At 39.7% G+C, this 27,088-nt stretch overlaps 1 protein-coding gene across 3 annotated transcripts in view; it reads right to left on the bottom strand.

Annotated features, from left to right (window-relative positions):
- KCNH1 (potassium voltage-gated channel subfamily H member 1) overlaps positions 1-27,088 on the bottom strand; it is a 206,909-nt gene that overhangs the window by 130,186 nt on the left and 49,635 nt on the right. For all 3 annotated transcript variants that reach the window (XR_012763082.1, XM_075412947.1, XM_075412948.1), the window contains exon 7: positions 15,149-15,578. Coding sequence is in view for 2 of the 3 variants with exons in the window: in XM_075412947.1 (XP_075269062.1) it covers positions 15,149-15,578 (430 nt within the window). In the remaining variant the exon portion in view is untranslated. The remainder of the gene's footprint in view (positions 1-15,148; positions 15,579-27,088) is intronic.

Below are 27,088 nucleotides of genomic sequence, written 5' to 3' on the forward strand. Positions count from 1 at the left end.
TCCTGTAGCATTTAAAATGACCTGCAATTAATAGGCATTTCAAACAGCAGGTCATTTGGGAAAGTAGCCCTGCTTTACAGGAATGCACTTGGTCCACCAGGCAGCCGGCGTCTGATGGCAAGGTCCTCCAAAGCTGTTAAAACAGAAGTACTGCTGTGTAGCTACTGAAGGACAAAACTTTCCTATTGGCAAGCAGTGGGGAATTTGGCTGTGCAGCCTCAGGCAAATATTACTGCGTAGCAACCATTTTGTGCATCGCTGCATAGAAAATGGTACAAAACCAGATACCTTCGTTTTAAAAGTATAAAGCAGTACTCTCTGGCAGTATAAGGTTAGAGACAGCAATTACAAGAGGAAAGCAATGCTAGCAGTACACATACATGCACAAACATAGCAGTCTTATTTAAGTTCGTTCTTTTTCTCCACCCATACTGCTGTCTTCTGGGAAGCAGCTTCTTTCACTGCCCATTTACCCAAAATTAATCAAACTCTTCAGCCATCTCCAGTGTTACCTTAAAGCCTGGGCCTACAGACTCTGGCCCCAACCGCTCCCCAGCCCTACCAGGTCAGTACACTACGTTTGCATATTATACGGGATATCTGGCAATATCCAACATCAAAAGCTTGCAGAAAACAGCATTTCTCATTCATGTGCAGCCGCCAAATGCTTTCCCAGATTCCTTCCCCACTGCTCTCCACTGCTGACTCCGTCTCATATTAAATCTCTGCTAAAGAGACACCACAGCCATGATGCTGCTCACAGACAGCTATAGGAAAGAGAATACATAAATACTACTACTACTGCAAGAGCTGTATTTATGTCATCAGCACCGATTTACACGTTTGTGCAGAGTATGTAAGGCTAGCAAGTTAGTTCTGTTCCTGACCAGTTCTACTACAGCTACTTCCCCAATGCATCAGCAAAAGACAAGCTTCATAGCAGACTGCTGTCCTTCCCAACTGAAGGCGAACATCTTGAGAAGTATGGTTGCCCTCAGGATCTCTTATCTTCCCTGCTTTTCTGAGTGTCTTACCTGACCCAGTATTTAACTGGCCACTGAACTATAGAACTGCCCATTTCACTGCGCTGTGGACCCTTGCAATCATACCAGTACTCTATGTACTGAACCACTCATACCTTTCTGCTATAGCTGCCTGCTGCATCATATTTTCCATTTCAACCCAAACTGGTAATGACTGAGAATTTTCTTCCGTCTGGCTGCCCAACACAATGGTCCCACAAAATAGTAGCCTCCCCTCCAGAGTTCTGTATTGTTGATGTCTGTGTATGAATACAAGAGAACTCCATTCTGGATCTGAACTGCACCCTCATGAAGGGAGGTATCTTTTATATTGCTACAATCACAATTAGAATCTCATACACTTTGTACAGTACAATAATCACACCTGATAAAATCAGTACAGTCAACTGGCTATACTTACCTCATGCCCCAGCATGCACTCTTCCTCCTCACATAAATAAGTATCTCAAATTCCCTTTTCAAGTCTTTGTCTGCTTCAAACCATTATGCTTCAAACCATGCTTTTTCAGTCGCAAAGACCAAAGACTAGAAATACTGATCATCTGCTGGACTACAGGTCTGTAAGTAGTATGAGGAAACAACCATCTTAAACATGCACCGTTTAAGATTCTGTTCATTTTGGAAAGCAGTCAAAAAGAAGTTTAAGAGTTTGCAAAGGAAAAAGAAGAAACTTTAGTTTCAACTTCAGGTTCTATTTCTCTCTCAATGCCTGTTCCGCCTTTTGTCCACCCACACACTCCCCCAAAAGAAGCAAGGGAAACTCAGTAGCTACATGCTTCCATCTCACACCTGTCAGTGCATTTACTACCAGACCAGCAGGAGCCCAAAAAGCAGATGGTCAGCTGTACTGCCCTGAAAGGACAACCTTCTGATGCCATCATTGGAAAACAGGAGCATCCATCCATTTGGCAGCTTCAAGTCACACCCCAGAAGATGCCTGGCAGTGTTACACAGATCTCTGCCTCCCGGGTACTGCTGTTCCCATACTTCTAAACACAAGTGGAGAAGCTTTGATTGATTTGTCTGTTGTAGTTTTCACAAGGAGTGTGCTGACTTACCTTATACCAGTGAGAACAACATAATTTCCGCGCACCTGCCTCTCCTCTTTTCCCATTTTTCCAGAAAGCATATTCCAGAGCCATTCCCAGCCTGTACTGGGGACTCGGCGTGCTCAGGTGCCTCTCGGAAACACCAACACAGGCAGCATGGGGAACAAACAGGAGGAGCTAGAAAGACCATGTACAGTTACAGGGAGATGACTTTACTGGGATCATGGAGACATGGTGGGACGGTTCACACAAGCAAAGTCCTGCAACGGATGGACACAGGCTCTTCAGGAAGGGCAGGCTGGGAGAGTGACAAAGGGGACTTGCTCTTTATTTGAGAGAGCAGCTGGATGCATGGAGCTCTCCCTGGGTATGGTTCAGGAGCCAGTGGAGAACTTATGGGTCATGACTGGGTACACTAACACAGGTGCCATTGTAGTGAGTATCTGTAATAACATTTATCTGTATTTTAGCAGAACTTCAAGCTGAAGTTAAGACTGATGCTCTTTTGAGGGGCAGGTCCCTCCCTGCCTTCCCACACAAAGTCTAAATACATAAGAAGGACAAAGGAGGGAAAATAGGTTATGGAAGGTTAACACCACAGGTTAACACCTCAGCTGGGTATGGGACTCGGCTCCCCTGTGTCACACTACAGGGCACTAGCATCTGGATCCCAATGCCTCTTCCAGACAGCTTCTCGCATGGCTTTCTGTCACTTAAGTTTATTACATACATGAAGCTTCAAAGCAGTACTGGACATTATTTTCTCTGCATGAGCAGATCAGAGCAGCATAACAGGCCAAACGTGGCACACAGGTAGGTATTCTCCTTTCAGCTGCCCAGAGTCAGTGTGGCACCTACATGACACAGCGGTTTGCTCAAAGTAATTTGCCTGTTTCGTAATTCGTCTATGATTTTCACAGGAGATTGCTAACTATGTGGAACAAGGCTCCCTTCCAGAAAATGCTCATTTTCCCCTCCCACATTCTGTAGCTGTTACCTCATTATTAACCTGCAGTCAAGTTATTGGCAAGGAATGTGAGAAAGCCAGTTCCTAGAAACTTTAGTTTTTGGCATACTTGGTTCCCGATCAAATTTATTTTATAATCTTCCCAGTCATGTGAAGAAAGGCTTTTATGAAGAAATAATAAGTACAATTAAAAATATTAAAAACAAAATTTTTTGAATCATGAAATCAAAGCCTATTTGTATCTTTGCAATACAGGAAATCACCTTCCTTTCCCCCCATTTAATCACACCAAACTGAATGAGAAGCTTAAAGAAAAACAAATGTTTAAGGAATAAGAAGTTCAAAGAATTACATCTTATAATAACTTCCCTCTCTAAAAGCAAAGGGACAGAACAAGGTAAGTTGAGTATCTTTTCCAGTTCCTTGTTTCTTATGAAATTCTCTGTGGGAAACAAAAAACAAACAAACCAGGATAAAGCTGCTAGTGTGGGATGGCAAAGCTCAGAGCAGTGACAGGCCGAGAAATGAAGGTTTATGCAGGGAAATAAGAGAAAAGTAGGAAGAAGGAACTGATGGTCCGTTACACGAAAGAGAACTGGAAATAGGAGCATGGCCACGTCAGATTTAAGGTGCACTTATATGAACTGTTCTCAGTGGATACTGGGCTTTTTCCAACAACACAAAATCATTGCCAAACCTGTGTGTCAGATGAAAAAGGACGCATCCTGTCCAGACCACACACACAAAGTGCCACGGTAGACCTGACCACTAGGAGGTAGAATTCCATTCATTTGCCCTCTGAGTATGAAGGGGGTGAAAGATTTTGAAAAAGGAAAATTAAGATACGTTTGGTTCAAAATTGGAGCGAGTGTACTACTTTATATTTTACAAAAGTTGTACTAAAAGTACAAATTGTCAATAAGTGATACAGCTGTAATAAATAACCTTATGGTTTTCAGAATTCACTTAATGAGCTGCCTAGAAGCTCTGAGAGTGTTTCAGGTCTTCGTGGACCAGGATAATCCCAAAACCCTGGCATTATTTTCCATGCTTTTGCAGTAAATCCTAATTTTAGCAGAAAATAACTCACAAAAAACCTCGTTCAATTTCAAAGACAGAAATTAATTCTTGATCTTAAGTCTTATTTTCTCTCCTTCAATTTGGCCTCTGAACACTTGGAAGATGGTACCAGTCTCCAGCTCCCTCTTCTTTTGCAGTGAAAATCCCTTAGGATCTTTCCAATAACATTGAAGAACTACTGAAACATGACCCTGAGTCATCCCACTCATTTGCACTTACCAAGCAATCCATTTCTGCTTTTGAGATGGTGACTGGGGAGGGCAAGGTTTGCCTATTGTCTGACCAGAAGAATTTACTTCCACACCACCTGGTACAGGTACTGATTTGATTTCAAAGAAGAAGGAAAAAAGTCTTCCAAATTCATGTTGAGGTGAGTCAAAACAGTCAGGCCTTAATACCTCAACTACTTCATTCTTTACCATAAGGCACTTAGGATTTTAGACCCTACTGGCTGTCAAAAATCTTTGGTCAGAAGAATAAATTTTCTACTTTCCTTCCAGGCAGGAAGACCTATTAATAAGATACTTGTCTCCTTCCACATTTTTCACACCAGTTGCAGCAAGAGTTGCTGTACTGTGGATAAAAGATACTGACATTTTCACATAGATTCCATATTTTCTCAGGAGATCAGAATTTCTTCTGTCAAGCTGCTGCTTATGATGTGTCTTCAGACAGCAAGTCAAGTTCAGATCTAGAATATTTCAGAGCTCTCATCTCCAAGAAACAAACTGCATGTGACCCACAGCAGCATCTACATCCTCTAGAACATTACTTATCATTTTTATAAACTGACAAATCTTTCTTTGAAATATAAAAGCCACCAAATGCATTAAAACTCACTGATCTGACAATCACAGCTAATCCTTACTCATTCTCAAGGTGTCATGAGACAGCTCATCTGAGTGGTTAGGGACATATCATGATCTCTAAACTACTTCTATATTACAGCTAGGCAAGTTGTTTCTACTCCAACATTTTGTAACCTACAGCAGGCCTGTTTGAATCCAGCAGCAATTAAGATATGAAAATAACTATATCATTTCTGAAGCTGATGCAGAAGTGAAAGGTGCTTAGAAGATGCTTCAGATCTTCTGTCATATTCCACATATTAGATGACAAGTGGCACGATGTGTCATATGAATGGATGTGTTATTTTGCTGTTTTTCCCCCTGACTATCTAAATGGATTTTTCTTTGATAGAAATGGACTTTGAAATACATATTATTCTTGTGTAAAACCAAATCCTTGTCCAGGATTTCTATCCCTCGGCAATCGAGTTGCTGCTTAAGGAAAGGCCTCTCAGGACTGCAAAGAGAAAGAAAAATCTGTCACCTTTTTTGTGTGCTATAGGTATTTAGCCAATTTCACAGGTGGGACCCCAGAATAAAACTCCGACAAGACAAACCATGCTTTTCTAGATTACACTTGTGTGTCTCAGTAATTTAAGGACAAAATTATAAACTGAACCCCCAGGTTTGCTGTCCTGCATATCAAAACGCAGTGTCTCTTGCAGATTCTTGATTTTTTTTTCATAGGGAACAAAACACTCATCTTGTATATTATCCCCTGGTTCACCTACCTGAAATATTCCTTTTACGCTCCTCTGCCCTCTCGGTCCATGTTCTAGATGCATCAGGTACTTGCCTCTCAAACATCAACTTGAGTTAATGATGTTCCTTCAGAACTCAGAACAAGTTGATTGCACATGCTGATGAAAGTTTGAAAGAGCCAGCACATTTCAGCGTTTTAACTCTACTTATAGGAAGAAGTGTTAGAAATGGCCTAAAGAAAGCAAACTTCTGCCCTAATAAGCATGTGATATGAACGACATCAGGTGAAAAAGAGAGACACCCACAGCTGGGATACCTATTTATTTTCCTTATCCTCCTCATTATAATTAAATAATTTAAGGTAAAAATTTAGAAACACTGTGCAAAGAGAAAAAAGCAATTATCTATAACATTACTGTAGTGTGAGCTCTCCCCCATATGCTGAAAAAACCCAAACCATTAACACTTTATAGCTTTCATCTTCTCTCCTGCCAAACAGAACTATTTTTTCTCTATTTGCATTTATACTCCTTTCAAAAGTTGTCCAGTGTCTTGGAGAGCAAGGTTAAGCTCTGCAGGAGACAACAGACTGTAAGAACCTTGAGAATTAAATATTTTCACAAAAATCTCACTTCAAAAATTATCCTGATTGGATTTGCATGATACTGACAGTGATTTGGAGCAAAACTTCCTGGGACTATGCTAGCAATTAAGGTCTAGCATGTTCTGAGGTAGGGCCATTCCCTAGATCCATTAGGCTGAAGTACAGCCTGAAATTTTTGAAGTCATCAAAGCAAGATGACACATCACAAGACAATTCATCAAGCATATATATGTGATACAGCTCTGGAATTTTTATCTTCTTCCCCCCCCACACCCAAAATTACATGGACAATTTACCCTTGCCATTTGCAAATCGCATTTTGTGGGAAATTTAATAGCAATAATTTAACCTAGCTTTAATCTGGTCATACACACTTTAAATAACAAGAAAAAGAATATTGCTTACTCCTTTTGCATAGTAAGAAATAACATCTCACACAAAGTTAGTTTATGTTTCCCCAAACCAGGCCAGCAAACAAAGTACTACCATATTAATATACTCACAAAAACCATTTTCTTTCTTCTATAAATACTGCTTTGAAGTGTATTATGGTGAGGAGATGACTAACCACATACAAATGGACCGCTCCTCATATAGCCATGGTCGTTAGCTCAGGCAGATTTATTACAGCATTAGCACTGGTGTTGTGAACCTGAAAAAACCTTCCAGTCCATCCTGGCCTGGAGACAACGATTTCTGTAGGAGTTCACTATTTACATACGTGTCACCTAAAGGCTGCCCTTTTGCTGGCTTTGACACCAATGTTTTACGTTTCAGTAGAAACGATCCTTAAAAAAATTTGCAGGCCTTGGATGTCTTTATCCAAAGAGGAGGCGACTTTGAAGAGCTACAGTTCAGAGTCTGGAGCCTGCTATGTTGTGAAGCCTGTCAGCACTGACCGCGTTTCTCCAGCATGCCCTGTCTGTACTGAATATCAATGATGTAACTCTGTACGGGCCAGATGCTCTGGCTCATCGGTGGGTCCAAAAATGCCACCATGACCTGCTGCAGTCCCATGCTTACTGATAAGAAATACCGATGTGCTTCACTGAAAACTGCATCCCTTAGGACGCAACTGTCCAAAAGATTGTTTACATAGCCAAAAAGCTTAAAACAATTTTGTCTGTCTGTTTTTTTTCTTCCCCACAATGACTTTGGGATTTTGGTAGGTGGGGTTTTTTTTTGTTTTTTGGAGGGACTTTTTTTTGTTTGGTTTTTACTCTTTTTTTTCCACTCATTCTTTACTGTTAGCAAGAAAAATTGATGTGTTTTTCACATTTAGAGATAACCAGACCAAATTGTGCCCTAACAGCCAAACCCTCCTTCTAACCTTCAGAGAAACTCTATCTGGATTTTCTGCTGACCCTACATCTTTGCTCAAACTTGGTGTAGCTCAGAAGAAACATATCCACAACACTTCTGGAGGTTCATTCTAACTGAGAAAGTATCCAAGCGAAATAAACATTCACAAATCCCAAACAGTTGCTTAATAATTCTAGCAATAATGCACTAGCTCTTCAAAAAGCTGAGGGAATAGATCTGCAAAGACTGTCTCTACTTATTAAAAAGAAATAAAAATTTAAAAAATAAAATAAATCCAGGCCTTTAAATTAGGAATTACTACCTTGAGTAGTGTTGCTGGTGGCTGAGACAGATGGGAATGAAAAGCAATGCTGAACTATCAGCCATACGGAAAGCATGCCAACTGCAGCCTCAGTGGCCAGCAAGAAGTCTGTGCCATTCAAGAGGTTTTTGTCATCTTGTCAGGGTTAGTGACAAAGAGCAGGTATCCAAGAGACCACTTTTGCCAGGCAAGGTCTTTTTCCTTTCCCAGCATGTCCCCAGATCAGAACATCACACTTGCAATAACCATGAATACAGAAAAAGTTTCTTTGGGTTTGAAGTCTCACAGGTCTTTGTGCTCAGCCCGAGTGATACCCTCAGCAAACGCAGCCAGCACTTGGCTGGCCCTCAGTTTCAGGCCACCAGCTTCCAGCAAAACCAATTTCAACATGCCCCTGCCCGCCATCCCCTAGAAGGGATACTAGGCATACAAGTGCTCTTACGATTAGATACGTGTTTGCTAAGTACCCACACAGCATGGCCACATCCATTTGCTCTAACAACTGACGAGCTGCATTACTGGGGAAAAATCATGCCTCAGGAACATCATCAAAGATGATGCGCAATGCACCTGTATCTCGTTCATGCATTTTGATAACAACAGTCTCATTTTCATCAGTTCCTGGCTATCCCTGTTCACAAGAGCCTCTGAGCACTTCCTACCCTGCTGGGGGTCACCGAAGCACACTACTCCTCTGTGAGGCTGTGATGGAGCAACACTGACCCATGTGTCAACACAAGTCACCAAGATTCCCTGATAGTCCAGAGGGATGCTCACATTACTAGGGCAGAGTTCTGTTCCTTTCAGCAAGAGTGCTGTAAATAAAACTACCTAATTATGTTCTCAAATTTACTTAATATTATCCTCATTCCTGGTTTTATGTCTAATGAGAAAGAAGCTATTCACAGACAAAGCGGAACAAAGCTGAGCCAGCTACTCCACGCTCCTGGGATCTGTGTCTACCTTAACCAAGACAACAGCTGACATGCTGCAGGACTGCACGATGCTTGTGTTGCACAAGATCAATAGAGATGAGCGGTTTTGGTCGCCGGTCTGTTTTGATTAATGAACTCATTGGCTGAAAGTTTATTACAGTAGATGAGCACACATGTCCTCAACTCCGACCTTTTAACTCCTACTTTTGTTCTTTTTCCATGATCCCTCTCACTATCCAGTCTAATTTTAGTGTTCACAGGGGAATTTACGATTTAGTTTAGCATTCAAACACATGCCTTTTCCTCAGTGAACTTCATACTTTGGCTAAGCAAGGCCCTGTGGTTCCAGGGAGTTCCTGCCTAACAAGGAGAATTTAGCAGGAACAGGCACGAAAAACTTGGGATCTTTCAGTGCAACGAAGACGACTAAGAAAAGGCTCCCGAAATGACAGATTTTGCTCAGTTGCTCAAAATTCAGATAGGCAAGCATCCATCAGTATTGTGGTATGTTAAAAGTGGAAAATGCAAAGCATTTTTAGAACTGTTCATTCCTACTCCACCTGCACAGCAAGGAGACTGCTGACACAGTGCCCAGATACAAAAACTGCAAATGAAAGTCCTCGGGTTTCTGCTATTGCTTAGGAAAAATAAATAATACGCAACCCAACCTGACAGCTTCACTGAACAAAATATACGAGAACTATTATTTCAAGGCATATGTCTCCACAGGGAAGAAACTAAAAACTGAAATAGCAGGTTTTTTTCACCCCAAGTATTAAAAATGGAAAATATATATCTTTCTACAGACTCAGACAGTGGTTTTAAACCTGGTTTTATGTAACATCAGCCCCTCTGAAAGATCTGTCTGTGGACATACTCCCTATTAATTAGCAATTTAGTGGTCATCTATAAAAAGGGATAAGCAAATACGTTTTGATTCATTTAAAATGAAGCTGAGGAGTTAGTTGCTTTTACTTCCAGTAGTAACACTCATACTTTTTTATATATATACACACATACACTCAATAAATAAAGTGATGCAAAACTATGCAGGTCAGTACATTGACAGATGTGAAAACAGTTTGCTTTACAAAACTGTAATTTACCTTATGTTCAGGAAAAACAGCTATGTAGCAATATGAATTGCATATCCTATTAGAATCATCAAGCATCCACAGAACAGCAATCTTTAAGTGCAGCCACTGGATACTTCATCTCTACTTTAAAATAAATTGTTTGTCCCAAATAGATGTGTATTATTTGAGGTCAAGAATTAAGAGCATTTTTCACCTACCCACGTCCCCGTTTGGTGGAGCTGACCAATGGACCATACATCCCCAGGGCTACACAATGACTATGCTGCAGTCCCTCGCAAATCTACATAAGGGGCTGCATCTACCCATGTCAAAATAAGCAACAGTAAAACACCTTCTCCCTGAAAACTGCAGCCACAATGAGATCCGTAGGACAGTGCATGCAGTCATTGCATTCAAGAGCACAAGAACACTTCCCTGCAGAAGGTGGCCCTGAAACAGACCAGGGCCGCTCAGAGCAAGCAATGCTTTCTTGTACTTTGCCCCAAGTGTAAAACCAACCAACGCAGCCAGCCACACAGGCTCAATACCCACATGCAGCGCATTCACCTCAATCATCCCCTCCCAGTGTCTACACACTGCTAACATGACACACCCACCCCTCCTTCTACAAGCTCACATACCTTAAACTTCTGACTAGGCTAAACTCAGCCGAAATTCCCACTGGTCCAGGACAGCTTCACTAACATATCTCGAAATTTTTAATTAAAAATTGCCTGAATTTATAATGAAAGATTGAATGAAAAGGAAAATGAGGAGTGGTCTTACCTACTTTTTTAAACAACTCTGACATTATAGCAAAGTACTATTACTAGTGGCCAATGGGTCTACAGGGTTAATGCATCACAAGTGTATTTCTGTCACAGGATCAGCTTTACAGAGGGAGTAAACAGGGAGCAGAAAGGGATATATCAGTGGCTGAGCCGCAGAAAAAAAACAGATTTCTTCTTACAGACAATGGATCATAATTACAGAGTATTAATTCCATCCCTCTGTGCATAAGCATACTAAACGCACATGGAAAGACACCAGTTATGAACTGCCTACACTTTCAAATACCTGTAATACTCTGAGCCCTTCTGACACAAACAGCCTCTCTGGATCTCACCACAGTCCTGTGCTGACTGTACCACAAGCCTTTCAGTCAGTTTACCAGTGAAGAAGACAGCAAGTCTTAAAATCACTTGTTTACACTGTAACTCCCCTCCTGAAACACAGAGGCTCAATAGACAACACTCAAAGACCAAAGAAAAAAGGTATTGCTGCTATTCACAACTTTGCCTCCCCAGAAACTATTCAAGATACTCAGCCAATAAATCAAGTAAACTAAAACAAAACTGAAAACTCAGTTTGCTAGAAACAAGGACCAGAAAGCCTGGCAAAACTGTGCCTCCTAGCAATGCTCCTCAGGGCAGCACACACCGTGTCCAGCCTTCCCCAGAGACACAAGAACTTTGCACAATCAAATACGTTCTATTAAAAATAATTCTAGACTATCAAACATGAAGAAAAAAACACATATTCTCTCTTTCTCTTCTTTTAAGTATCACAATATATGTGCACACTCTCTCTGTGTAGATGTATACACTTATGCTATGTATGTGTGTGTATATACATCATTTATTTATTTTTAAGTTCACTGAGTATGAAGAGTTCACACTTCCAAAAGTAAATTCTTCCTTTCCCTCCACTTGATGCCAATATTTGTGCTCCAGGGAAGCAGTTCCTGAGTGCCCCTACCAAATCATGGCTGCACAGCTCACAGAGCAAACTGAAGACCACTGACACCAAAAACCAGAGGGAGAGTACCAAGGCAGGGCTATGGCCCTAAGCTGGATCCAGGAAGGAGCAAGCACCACACTGTTGTGGTTTCTCAGTCAGCCACCAGCAAGAGAGAAGTCCCTACCATGCACTGAAATGGGACCTGCACCCTAACCTTCTGCAGGGTAGCAACACCTACAGCCCATGCAAGGAAGGTGGGTGCTGCAGGCGTTTTCACATGTTGACCACCATCTCAAGATAAATTCAGTTTCTTTTACAAATAAAGAGAAGAGCAAAATTTCTAAGGTGTTCTTCCTAACAAAATAGTGACCATGAGCTTAGCTGGCCATAGTATTGTTTAACAAGCCACTAGTTTTTTGACCCAGTACTTATTGCTATTCAAAAAGAGCAAAGGATAAAATGCACAAAGAGAAGGAAATTATATCATTTTCTCTCCACTCGTCTAAATCTGTCCCCATCAGGCTAATGGAAGTTTTACTATTTATTCACAGGAGGTTAATTGGCCCAAGGGGAAAAAATTACCCTCCTATTAAAAATTTCCAGCCTATTTAAAGTAAAATTTTTCTGGAATCACTTTGAAATATTAATGCTGGCTGTTATACATTTGTCCCTAAATACTCTTTTTTTTCATGACACTATAGTGGCAGTTTTGGAATCTCAAAATCAATCTTGTTAACATATTCTCTTCCTCAACTAAATAAAAATGATAACATCCTCAAAGAAAAAGTGACAGTGTTGTTTTCATTTCATATAGAAAAGGTTGTAAAATTACTTTATTTATTTTACTGGTCTATTTAAATATATAGGTATGTATTTTTGCCCAGACTACAGCCAACCACTTCAAAACCAAGATAAATTCACACAGTTCTTAAAGGCTTATCTTTTAGCAAAGAAGAAGTTAATGGAGCAGTATGTTTGAGGTTGGACCCAGCAAATCCCACCTATCTTCAATTGGAATTTTAGATAGTCAAACAAGTAGGCTCTCTCTGCATCCTTCATGGAAGGAAAATGGCATTCCCTGTGCTACTGAAAGACAGTAGTAGCTTTTGAGAGTGTATCACTAGATAAGTGCTAAAATGAATGCAGTATTACTGGAAAAGTATAAACAAGAAGTCATATACCCTTTTCTTTTATTAGTGGGCAGTAACACATTAGCAGAACTGATTTGAAACTCCTTATTTTTGATGCTTTGGACATCCACAGCCCCTGTCGATCCCATGCACAAATCTATGTGATCTGACAGCTGCAAAATTAGGACCATAACAGGAACATGTAGCCACCAACTGTGATACAAGCGAGTAGCTCAATTCCTAACAACCATGTTAATTGGCCAGGGACAAATATGAATTTTCCTGAATGATGTACAAAAGTTTTGGCCACGAAACTTCTTTTCCCTCCCCCACATCTATCCCCCATAATTTTGCTATGTATCTTTCAGGTTCCCAACAGATCAGACAAAATTCTTATATAATAGCCCTAGTTCATGAGAGCTTAATTCTATAGGAAAAACAATGTTATTTTAACATAAATGTTTATGATGGAAGAATGTCTGTCAACAGTTAAGCTCTAAATAGCTGCAAACAACACAAATCAGTTTGGTTCCTCCCATTCTGAGGAATGACCACAGCTCAAAACTTCAGCATGTTAAAAGCAATCAAGGCCCCAGAAATACCAGAGAAGTAAACTCAAAGACTGGATTACTTAGTTGCCACTCCCGCAAATGCATATTGCAAATGGTCCTAATGGTTTCCAAGTAGTTGTTCACAGGATAAAGGTGTTCAGCTACATTTCTAACCCTATAACTGTCTGTGTAAGGTTCCAGAAGCTCATATTCAAACAAAATTGTTTCCCTCAAACATGATTGCATTCACGAGATTTAAAATTGCCAGAACACTATTTTTTACAACTTGCTACAATTAAAGTTCATTTCAGAATTCAGAGCAGATATCTATCAACAACAATCCTGCACAAATTCAGTTTCTTTCCACCACATTTTCATATGAAGAGTTTGGAGCAGCTACAACTCCAAAATATCCCCATCTACATTCTTGATTTTATGAAGGTTACGTTCATTCAGTATTCATAGTACTAAATAATAATACTGAATAATACTAGCTGTTGGTGTCTAGCTAGTGTCATGAGCACAACCCGATGAAAAACAAGACAAAGGTCAGGATATTTTCTATTAAACAGGTACCTTCAGCAGGAAATATTTTTGGAAGCTTGTTTTGAACTACACTGCTACATTGTCTAATGCACCTTCTCATGATGAAACCGCTAATTGTCTCCAAGATTTATACAAATTTCCCTTCTGCTATACAGGTGTTTTATTAGGATGATGGGATTCCTAGCAGTGGAAAAAGCTAGAAGAACAAAGTTAACAACTTTTATGGCTAGAATATCCCAATCCCTACGCGATCAAGAAAGCTTGTCTTTATACTTCTTCTCACTAACCTTCAGTCTGCTTAGCACTGCACACATAATCTCAGTACATGATTGCAGTGTTGCTGTAAAATGACACATCAGAATCAAAGCTTCGTATTTCTATCATAGCAGGCACTGTGCTGCTAACTGAGTTTCATTACATATTTGGTTTTAATTTTCTGCTTAGCAAGGACTGACTTTTTTCTCCTCTAGATGCAATATTACTGTACAGAAGCTTCTCTCTCTCTCCATATAACAATATGCTCCTCCATGCACAAAATATTTTGGATGAAATTCCAATTGAATTATGTAGAAAAACGTGACCTAGTTTACCAGTGGCCACCGTATGGTTCTCAACTACCAGTAGCTCTCAAGGTACTTTGAGTGCAGATCCTGCACTGAAGTGACACACATGGCCAAAAACTGGACAGCTTGGCAACATGAATCCGTTGCAACAAGGAAATGTGAGCCAGATGTGCCTACGGGCAGTATCATCCCGGTTGCTTTAGGATCTGACTGTATGCTCAGTCCACAGCAGCGTTCGTGGCCTGTAGAGAGCTACTGTTCTCTCTCCCTTACAAGACACTCTCGGACATCCTCCCACTCACCAACCCACTTGTCCAATATATACAGCTCTCAGACATACAAAGATTTTGCCACATACCAAGTGGAGGCACAAAGGTCTGTGCCCACTCTGGTGCATTAATTTTTAATACTTCAGGCTTTACACATTTTATGGTTTACTTACAAGAGAATATTGAAAGGATATTGACAGAATATTGCTTCCAAAATGACTGAATTTTTGCTAGTCACAGCAATACTTCCCCTTGGGATTTTAAAAGTAACAGGTAAGAAAGTGTGCAATAACTATCTTGCCACCAAAAATATTTTAAGCTGCATAAGAATATTTGACACAATTCCAGACGTTCTTATGATATCAGTATTCATGACACACAGCTATTTGGCATTGTGACAGACAGAATTTCTAATACTTACAGCCAATCATCATCATAGCAACAGCAAAGATCTTCTCCCCATCTGTAGTCGGAGCGATGTTCCCAAATCCAACGCTGGTGAGGCTGGTCATCGTAAAATACAACGATGAGATGTAGACTGAATCTTTGCTTGGTCCGCCTTCCCATTTTCCAAACCCTGATGTGTTAAAGCGGTAAGGTGTTCCTATTGACATCCCCAGCTGATACAGCCAGCTCTCAGTTCGGATCGTGTTTGTATCCTCATCGATAACTTCATAGTCTCCTATGCTGTACCAAATGCAGGCCAACCAGTGTGCTGCAAGACCAAACACACACACCAGCAGAACCAAGACTGCTGCTCCATATTCAATGTAGTGGTCCAACTTTCGAGCTACGCGACCCAGCCGAAGTAGCCTGACCACTTTGAGCGAACTGAAGAGACTACTGATGCCCTAGAACGACAAAGCATGGTGACCATTAGAATTTACTATTAAAGCAAACTGTGGTTTCCAAAGACATGAGGTCATCCATCACAAATAGATGGTCAGCAGATAACACCTGAAAAGAGAGGTTGTGAAACATGACAAGGTTAGTGACCCTTTTCAGGTATGGATATACGCGCTCTTGTCTTCATTCACTAACATTTTGTGAGTTGCTCTCTGAACTCCCCTTGCCAATTATCTGAATAGGTCTACAAACATGTTTGTAAAGGCTTCAAATGACAGGCTCTTTATTGCACATCCTATTGTGCAAGTAGATCGTCCCTGAGCATCCCGATGCTACTTTACACTGACTGAAAATAAACGTGGCTGTCACTGACCATTAAACTATACAAACCCAATACCGAAAGGAACATAACCAGACACCGACTGCATTCACTCCAGCGTTTGGAGTCACGAACCTCTTACGGCTACTCCTGACTTCCTTGTGATTGTGGGCAACATGTGTCCTCTCATGTCTCAGATATAACACAGTTTGCAGTATTTAGCTCAGACATACTAGGAAGGCAAAAAAATACTCAAAGTACCTGGTGATTTGTAATTTTTCAGTGTAACAGTGTTTTTCCTATGACTTTACTTTCACACAAGAATTCACGCACATTTCTCACACGGACTACACAAAGCTTAACTATTTCAATTATCTCACTGTCTAATCCCCACATCATATTCTTTTTATGACGGCTTTGTTATCAATGTAGTATTTCTGTGCTGATACTAACATGGCTCTCATGAAACAGAATTAAGCCAGCATGTAAGATTTCATATTGTTAACTTTTAGACAGATTCGCAACTCCATGCACAAGAAGTGAAATGAAAAAAATTCAATGCCATTTGGGGCACTAGAAGGTCTGAAGAGCCTTTCATAAAAATCCTTTTTTTTCTACTCCCTCTTATCAAGACTGTTTCATACATAGAAGTCTGATTAAAATTTAAGCAGACTGGTTTAATGAGTATTTCTGGAAATGCATAATTGCATACTTCTGGTCACCAGCTTTTACTGGAAGTTTGTTTATTCCTGCATAAATACAACTGCTTCAGTATCTTAGGCTGGTTCAATGCACTGAAGAGATGTTTTATTAAATAATTACATAAAGCATATTGACTCATGTTCCCCAGGACTGCAGCAATGTATTTCCCCTTTATTTCATGAATTTGTCATGATTACATTGACACATTTTCAGAGACAGATGTAATTTGTTACCTGGGAACACACTATCAATTTCTACTAAGTATTTGGACAAGATATAACACAACCAGGGGGAAGGGAGTAAAAAGAAAGAATAAAAGAGAAAAAAACAGCCTTCCCGTAAATTAGATATATTTGCAGAGATCTAGAAGAGATCAAGTGATCTATTTTTTTCATTATTATCTATGTCAAACTTCTCAAGTCACTGATGCAAAAATTCCTTCACAAAGTAAAAGTTAATTTCCATTTTCCATTCATTCCATACCCAGCTTTGTTTTGTAAACAATGGTGCAAAGAATATGTTCACAGAACATGACACAGAAGGCATAAGGCCTTCATTTCCCGGGGAGGGAAAGCAGGTACTTCTGAACACTCAGTATGGACAGGAAAAGCAAAGAGGAAAACACATAAAACTACAACATGATAATGACACTTTAGAACTGGATATGCAAGTCACTGAGTGAACAGCACATATAATCTCCACATTGTAAATATCCACATTCTGCCCTTACAATAGAGCCTTCTGGCCTTTTTCCTGAGGACCAATGCCCTTTTCTCCCTTTCCTCTTTACAAAATTTAACAGCAAAACAATAATGTTCTACATTTGGAGAAGTCTCCAGTAATGGCCCGTTTTTAGCTTCAGTCTCAAATCCAAGTTTTTTAATCACGCAGTGCTTACAAGTCTCAGGCAAGGGCACGAAATTTTTACGTCCCAACATTTTAAACACCAGTTCTATTTTTGCTCAAAAATAGTGGTGCAAAACTTGTTCTTAAAATTAAAACTCATCACTGGGATTTAAAAAAAAAAAAAAACACAAAAACAAAACCAAACCACTGTTTGTCAGTATGAGTCCTACCAAAGACAAAAATAATCATGATTCAGGAAGGACTTAAAAGTTTGGAATTTAGTTAATTCTTGGGGGGGGGGGGGGGGGGGGGAGAAGTCAAGGATTAGAAATACTTGGGGACAAAAAAAAAAAAAACCACAAGAGTTTAAGAAATTGGATATAAAAAATGGGAATACAAAATCAAATATCGGAAATTAGATTTAAAATATTTAAGCAAATGGCTTTGCTTTCAGAGTGCTCTTGTCCTAATTTCCCTTGTGAAATTCACAAAAAGAAATTTTGTAAAAACATTTCAAATGTGATAGAACTGCTTCATTTGGGAGAACGGGATTCTACAAATTCTGACCAGAGGTAGAGAAAATTAGGGGTTTTGTACAAACAGAACTTGCTTATTTACAGAAAATAAATACTTGATTTGGTTGCCTTGAAAGGATGCATTTAATATTCAAATTAGTCACAATATTTCACCTAACTGCATTGCCAGTAAGATTCTAAAAGTTCAGAAAACACTAAAAAAAAAAAAGTTTATTTTTATCTCAGTATTAACAGTATTTTCTATTTTATTTCCTCAGAGGAAGGATTTGTCTGTTCTAAATGGATCAATATCAAGAGGAAGAAATGCCCAGGGAAAGAATTATTCATATAACTCTTAAAAATTTCTAAGTGACAGAATTTCAAATGGGTATAAACAATGGAAACTTAATAGACTGTTTAATAGATGATACAGTAGGAAAAAAAATCAGATCGTTGTCCAATACTTTAAAACAATACTTCTTGTCACTAAATTTAGCAAGTAATATTTTAATACTTACAGGAATAGCTCTGCTGGATTCAAAATTGACATTTTTAGATTACCACTTTCCAAAATAGAACTGTACTTTTAGATTACTGACCGTTTTAATGCTTTTATCAGTGCAGATTATTTTTATGCTTTTATCATACAGGTGGCTCCAAGATGTCACGCAAAAGAGCCTGAACTCAATTTACTCTTCTTGATGCACGTCCCACCCTCTCAGATCTTCTACTCCTACAACCTTCAAAAGGCAAACTAAGAGACACCCAGAGCTCCTTCCGCTCAAAGGACATAGATGAACCTCAGTTCATAAAGGGATAGCAACTGCACTACAGGTCCCAAACAGGCACCTCCAGAAGCTCTGCTCTAAAGGATCATGACAAGGAACTTCTGGGTGTCAGGCCGGGAAAGGACAAGACTAAGTAATAACGCACAAAGTCCTACCTAGGCCTGATTTACTCAGGCACAGTTCCACTTTTTAGTACTCTATCAACAGATCCCTTCCCCTGGGGGTATGCAGAAGCTAAGAAATCTGTTAGATGTCCTGGTTAGAAAAACAGTACATTTTTACTACACTTTGTTCCAGAGACAACTTGGGTGCAGCACTTACTTAAATATGCAGCATGTAGTCAAATACGGCAGAAAATGCTGAATTTCATACAAACTTAAATTTCAAATTGTTTGAAGTAACTGAGTGACACTAAATGAAGATTCCACTGTTGATACATGCATATTGTTGTTGACAAATCTTAAATACACTGGCAGCTTTACTTTCTTTGCCAGTGATGGCTGATGCATGAAAACGGAAGAATCTGCAGCAAGTCCTCTTCAAATCAAAGGGCAAGCTCAAAGCACTGACAGCCAGAAGAGATAACTCTATATTCGCTGATTAAGCAAACCTGAGTGTCAAAAGCCCTTAAAATAATAAATACAATCAATCCCCCTTTCTCTCCTCCTATGCAATCTTTGCAGAGTGGAACGGCATCTCAAACACAACAGAAAAACAGATTGGCCTCAGGCCTGGAGGAAAGCAGGACCTGCATTTTACAGTCAAAGAGAATGCCTCAGAAGTTTATGCAGGAAATACTGCCAAAACAAAATTTCCGTGTATAATTTGTCATTAATTAGATCTACTCACTAGGTACTACGCACATTTGCACAGGTTTTCTTTTGTACCTCCTTGTTTTCTGCAAGACATGATCTACTGTCAGTGCACCCCTTGTCTCACACTGGTATCTCAGCCATGTAATCATCTCTCCAAACACAGGATCCAAGGTTATCCATGTTTTGGCTCCAGCTTTGCATCAGACAACATAAGATTTGTGCCATTACTTCCATATCCATAAAAAGAGATAGAGAAGAGATGCTGTGATTAATTACTTTGTGAAGTGTTTGGAAAACATACAGGTTGTAGCAGAGTAATTATTAGTTACTTATGCCATTATGATCCCCAAGGACAGCAACAGTGGACATTACAGTGCTACATGCTGTATAAATAAAATCCAGTTACTGCAGTTCATTTGCCATGGAAAATTAAATTCAACTCAATTCATTGAATAATTGAATTCCATCTAGAAAAAATAAAATACAAATTGTTTAAAGAACAGCAATAAAAATTAACTACAGCCAAAAAAAAAAAAAAAGTGAGATAGAATTCATTTTCCCTTCCAAAAAAGATGTAGGATGAACAACTTTAGGAAAGAACTAAAATCCAACTTTCATCCCACCTCGTACAGCTATAGTAACGCTAGAACTTTCTGGAGAGAGTCCAGCAGAGGGCTACAAGGATGGTGAGGGGACTGGAACATCTCTCCTACGAGGATAGGCTGAGGGAGCTGGGCTTGTTCAGCCTGAAGAAGAGAAGGCTGCGAGGGTACCTAATATATACTTACAAATATCTGAAGGGTGGGTGTCAAGAGGATCGGGCCAAGCTCTTTCCAGTGGTGCCCAGTGACAGGACAAGGGGCAATGGGCACAAACTGAGGCACAGGAAGTTCCATCTGAACATGAGGAAGAACTTCTTCCCTCTGAGGGTGACGGAGCACTGGAACAGGCTGCCCAGGGAGGTGCTGGAGTCTCCTTCTCTGGAGATATTCAAGACCCGCCTGGACAAGGTCCTCTACAGCCTACTGTAGGTGACCCTGCTTCAGCAGGAGGGTTGGACTAGATGACCCACAGAGATCCTTTCCAACCCCTACCATTCTGTGATTCTGTGAACTTCAGTAATAATTCAATCTGCATGACAGTATTCATTTTTTAAGCCATTATTTACTTTCCACGTGTGCAGAAAGTAAATGCACTTAACCCAAGCATTAAGGTTTTTTCTAGGATCAAAGGAAATACAATTTACTTCCTGCTTACTATCTATTTTAAAAAAAACAGAAATACTCAGTATTGACACAAATCTGTTCAAAGTTTTCCAGCACTTTCCTCTCATATGGAACCGCTACAGTTCTGGCTTCATCTCAGTTAAATGGAGATGCAGGAGACTAAAAGCTAACCATTAAAAGAATAAGAAACAGAACAAAAGAATAAATTAATTATTTATCCAAAAAAAGGAGGCAATGAACCGAATTTATCACTACCGTAAGTGAGGCAAGAGCCATGGCAAGCACTGCCTTGTTTCTTGACATTTGATTCTGAAGTCAGCTGTGCCACAGCCTGGCTCTGCCTATCTGCAGTAACATGGCAGCCCTGTCAGGTCATTATTAGGACTGTTCATTTCTGCTATTCGCCTCTTCTGATTTTCTTAATTAGGGCTGAGAACATGACCTTTCCTACAGATTGCCATCTTTAGCAGCCAACAGATGAGATCACGTTATGCGCACAGGTCAAAATCAATATCTAAACCCTCTGCTGCAGTTTTCAGCACTGAAAAAAGCAGATTTCTAGATCCACAAAGCTTATTTTAGTCAAACATCTGTGAGCTTCATTAGAATTGCGGGAGAAACAGCAATAATTCATGTAAAGTGCACAGGGTGTGAGAAGAGATGGAAAGGCTGATTTTTCATTTATAAAACTATGTCCATGCTTGCCTTACACACATATATGCACAGTCAGAAAACCAACAAATCCAGGAAACACTTTTTTTTTACTTTGAGAGGAAGAACAAGGATAAAGATAACATGAAAGTAACCAAAAGAACAGAATCATAAAATGGTTTGGGTTGGAAGGCACCTTATAGATCATCGAGTTCCAGCCCCCCTGCAATGGGCAGGGACACCTTCCACTAGACCAGGTTGCTCAGAGCTCCATCCAACCTGTCCCTGAACACTTCCAGGGAGGGGGCATCCCCAGCTTCTCTGGGCAACCTGTTCCAGTGCCTCACCACTCTCACAGTAAAGAATTTCTTCCAAATATCTAATCTAAATCTACCCTCTTTCAGTTTAAAGCCATTACCCCTTGTCCTATCACTACATGCCCTTGTCAAAAGTTCCTCTCCAGCTTTCTTGCAGGCCCCTTCAGGTACTGGAAGGCTGCCATAAAGTCTGCCCGGAGCCTCTTCTTCTCCAGGCTGAACAGCCCCAACTCTCTCACCCTTTCTTCATAGGAAAGGTGCTCCAGCCCTTGGATCATTTTTGTGGCCTCCTCTGGACCTCCACTTCCCACAGTATTAAGTAAAAAATTTACCCCTGACAGACAGCAATCTGCTTCCCAATGATTCCGATTCAAAGAAGCCATCAGTTCCAGAAGCTTTTTACTTATCTTGAAGAGGCAAAACACCCAAATAAGATTTAGTGTTACTGACATCTAATACCACTTCATCTTTCCAATTCTAATCCAATCCCTAATATGAAATAGACTATAAAGCAACCATTTAGCTACTCAAATAAATACCCTTTGCCGTCTCATCTGACTTTCTGCCTCAGATCGATACAAGTATGCTGAATGGGGGAAAAAGAACAGAATAACTGATCCCCGTCTCTGAAACATGCTTCCCTTTATATGCAGAGTAAGTATCACTCTAATAGCAGCTTTTTGAAATAATACAGAATCTAACATATTCAATTATCTCTCCTTCTTGGACAAAGGCTATCACCATACATTATCACTGAAAATGTAATTCAGGGTTTTAATTCTTTTAGCCTTATACAGATTGAATAGCTTATGTAGACTGCTATTCTCTCTTTAACAGTATGATAAATCATATCATGCTTTTCAAAGCTATGAAGTAGCCCTGAAACACAGAAGCACCCTTACTTATCTGTGACTTAGCAAAAAGACTAATCTGAACATTAGTACTGCATAAGAGGAGGCTAATTTGCATCTTAACAAGCACAGCACAACCTACAGAATAGGTGCTGTCCTCTGGTATTCTCTTTTGGGAGGGGCTATCCATCAGCAGACAGCATAGATCTCTCTGAGCCACCAAGGTGTATGAACCTGGGGGAGACCAGGGAAGCAAGCAGAATTTAGATTCACTAAACACCTTAAGCAGGCTTGGAGCAGAGGAAGGAATTTAACCCTAAATCGGTTAAATGGCAGAAGAGCTCTGCAGCATTTATGTACAATACCAACACAATTTGGAAAACAGGATTTAGGAGGAAAAGGCAGTCTGCCCCTTGAGAGGGCAGCATAAAAGAGGCACATCATTAGTAGCATGGAAGTTGGGTTTTTAAGGAGGGAAGTCCGAGAAACTCGTATTTGACTGAAAAAATGGGAGGAAAAAAAACTTAAGACAATAAAGAGAGACACCCTGAATCAAATTCTCAAGAGACTGTGAACAGTAAGCGCTTCTTTGCCTCCCTGGTTCATATCCTGGCAGTCTGCTTTACCCCAAGTCACGTTACCCCATTTGCATTTCCCCAAATGCTCCTTCCCCCTACCTGCCTGTTAAGGAGTAATTCCTGCCTGGTAGCACAGAGGCATCTACAGAAGTCAGACAAGCAGCCCTCGTCCCCCACAACCACCTTTTCTTTCTTTTGCTCTCCCCTTCTTTCACAAGTCAAGGCCCCCAAGCTGCTTCTGAAGCTCCCAACACCACCGAGGAGCCACACAAACAACCCCCCAGCCTTGCTCCAGGGGCCTCTGGCCAGTTACAGCCCAGCGCACGCACCGCCCTTGAGCTTTGCCCTGTTTCTCAGGGGTTTCTCACAAGGGGACACCCAACCAAGGAAACCTCCACCACCACCACGGCCCCCAACCCAAGGCCCATGCTCCAGCCCAGAAAGTAGGTTATGACTACTTTAATTTTAATTAGCCACAGAAAAATATTCATTCATTACCAGATTTATCAATAGACTCACATGTAAACACAGCATTGCCTAACTGGATGGATCCAAATAAGAGTGGTGAAGTACACACCGTTTCGAACAGATTTCATGTTATACAGCTGTTTACAGTTCCAAAGACTTTTAAAATTATATTTTCCAGTTTGCAAAATTCATCTACTGCAAAATCTTTCTTTATAGGCCCTTGTTTATTCCACAAAACTATAAATATGATAATTTATTCTTCTGCCCATTATTGCAAGCAAATGGTAAAACAAGTCTAGGGAAGTTCCATGCTTTTCAGTGCAGTCACTTCAGTAATTCCTAGATAGCTAATTTGTATTAGCAGGAGAGATTATTCCACTAATAAGGTTTAAATTAATCTATTGCAAAAGTACTGCCTCAGAGAGTTGCCAACAATCTGACCAACACCACATTCATTTTTGCCTCTCAACTCACTATTTACTTTCCAGCTACACCATGCTCACTTAGCACTAAATAGCTTAATTTACTTCTATTACTTCTGTATTGTGTTTTTTCTGGGACTTTTTTTAACATCATAAATTTTGTCCTTTCGAAGCTGTGTATCTTCTTTGCCTAAATGCTTGCTTCTCTCTTATTCATCCACTTAAGCGAACACTAGATCATTTATATTGAATACATCTTTCCTGATGAACCTTTACTATGCATTTATTTCTCTTCTGCCTCAACTAATAAGAGTGATATATGGTTCTCAGTTTGGCATCAGCCAACAATTGATCATAGTGTTCTGTTCAAATACAGATAGCAATTACTACTAAAACTCCCTATTTCATAGATTTATACGGTGGTGACATGACTGGATTCCACTCCTACCATGAGATTTCACAACAGTGTCACATGTAATCAGTCAAATTTTTTCCAATATAAATTACATCTTAGGGTATTACAGCTGAAAACCACAGTATAAAATTGCTTAAGCTGACACTGCAAAAAATATGGTTCAACTTGCCTTTGGAATTCAAAGTCTTAAATTGCATTGTTCTTGGTAAAAATTGTGGAATTTTCTTTAAGCCTGCTTTTTATTAAATCTACTCATTGATGTCTGAACCTAAAAACATAACATTATCCCCTAAAGTAGGTGGCACTTCCTTAAGTGAGGAATAATACTAATTACTGTAAAGGATTACTGACAAACGTTATTGTGATCATTCAAATTCAAAAGAGACTAATACCACGTTTTAACAGCTGTGTGAATTTTAGAGCAATATTTCATTTTCTTACTCAAACTATACTACGGTATGATATATTGTCTTACCAGCAGAAAGTCTAAGCCTAGCATTAAGTTGATTCATCAATCAATGGAATATTTTCTTTTCTTGAAGTTCTATGGCACATCAAGAAATTAATTTGTATTTAACTGTATAATTAGCTTGCCATATAGAAAAGCCAGGAGAACATTTATAACTTTTACTTTCATTTGGGTAGCAATGGAAATTTCTCCACAGCTGTTCGCTCCTTCATTTGTGGAATTCTGTTCATGTCTGAATATGAGATACTGTACCGTCTCTTAGAGCACAGCACTTGAGATCAGAAACTTCATACATTCTCATATTTAATTCTATGCCCTTTAACAAAGACATTAATGTTTTTTCTTTCCTCTTCCATCTGTAGAATGTGACTATTCATACTTAAGTGCCTCTTGTATTAATTGTAGTTATTAATAGTTGTATTGATTAATAGTTAATGAATTCAAGTATTTTTGAGGACAAAAATATTCCCAATGCAGAGAGGAAACTGGAATTTCAATTATATTAAAAAATGTGCATTGAAAATATACTAATGTTCCAAAGTGCAACAAACCCAAAGAATTTTGAAATTGCCTGAAAAACACAGAACTCACACTCAATTTTGTTTCAAGACAATATTTTCCATTACAAAATATAATGGAATAATGAAGTAAATAGCAAAACAAAAAGTTACTTCAAAATGGAAAAAACCCCCAACATCAGATTTTTTAAATTAACATCTGCTTGTCAAAAATACTGATCAACTCTAGTTTCATATGTTACAATTAATCTTATATTGGTGGATCACCTTAAAGAAGACAAAAATGTTTTCACTATTGATCTACCAAGAGCTAAGTGATGGGACAGTCCCAAAATTACCCAGAGCCGAAAGAGCCTCAAGACCATACGTACACAGTTTTTTATTTCTTCAGCTCCAGGTCCTGTGTCACCTGCAAATCAATTCATCGTCTCCATCACAATAATTACAGCATTCTTAAAAACAAACTGACTTGTCAAGTTAGTTCCTCCATGACATCCCCAATGTCTTCAGTGACATTTCTTTCAACAGAGAATGACAGTAGGCAGAAAAAACAATGAGCTTCCACCTGTCCCAGTCCCCCTTCACTATATGGATTGCAACAAAGCCAGGATTGTATGTCCTCCTGTTTAAAATCATATATGGAAGACACCAAATCAAGAAAATAGCAATTCATATTCTTCATCTCATTCTACCACCACTGTTGACACTGGGTATCATTTAATCTCTGGCATTTTTTTAGGAGTATTCACATTAGGACTAAAAAAAAAAAAAAAATCCCACCTACTAACTCTAGTCTCATGGTTCCAAGGGAATATCCTGTGGAAAAATCAAAGTGACACACACATAACAATCCAGTCTGGCTACTTATAACTTGAGCCATGCAGCCTTGCAGCTGACTTAATCCAGCTGTGAAGTAATGTGGTGTGTAATCCAGGATGAGAGACAGGTAAAATTTAAACCAGTAAGTTTGAAAGAAAGAGAGTTGACCTGCAAGGGACTGCTCTACATAACAGAGAAGAAGATACAATGCAAAGCCTTTCTACTTTCAAGACTCTTTGAATGTGGCTTTTTTTTGTTGTTGTTGTTCTTTAATAAAAGGTTATCTTTCTCTCTACAGGCAGTTCATGAAACAGTAATCAGCATATACTGTCCTAAATCCGCACCTGACGTGCACTACATTATTCTGCTGGCATTGCTGGCAAAGCCCTTCAGGTCCTGTAAACCAGTCTATCAGCCCTTAAGAGAAGTACAGCAATTTACACCGTTGGAAACTCTGCTCTAATGACCCTACAACGGTTTACGCAGTTAAATGTCAGAACCCACTAGGGAAAACAGAGATGAACAACCTTGAAAGAACAGCACCAAGAAAAATGTTTTTTTTCTTGGGCACAATAGCTAGAATAACTAAAACACTGTTATACTGATTAAGGAGACTGTTGAAGAGCCATAGGAAAACTCAAGTACCAATCAGCTCCTCATTGTTACAAGGCAACACAGGCAGAGAATCTGGAGAAACTCAAACTCACAAACCAAGAATTTCTCTGCAGAATTGCTACCATGAGGCTGAGAGCTCGTGCTCAGCTCATGGGCTGTCACAGCCACTGGTACAGACATC

This window comes from Opisthocomus hoazin, chromosome 2 (genome assembly GCF_030867145.1).
Source record: "Opisthocomus hoazin isolate bOpiHoa1 chromosome 2, bOpiHoa1.hap1, whole genome shotgun sequence".
NCBI classification, from domain to species: domain Eukaryota; kingdom Metazoa; phylum Chordata; class Aves; order Opisthocomiformes; family Opisthocomidae; genus Opisthocomus; species Opisthocomus hoazin.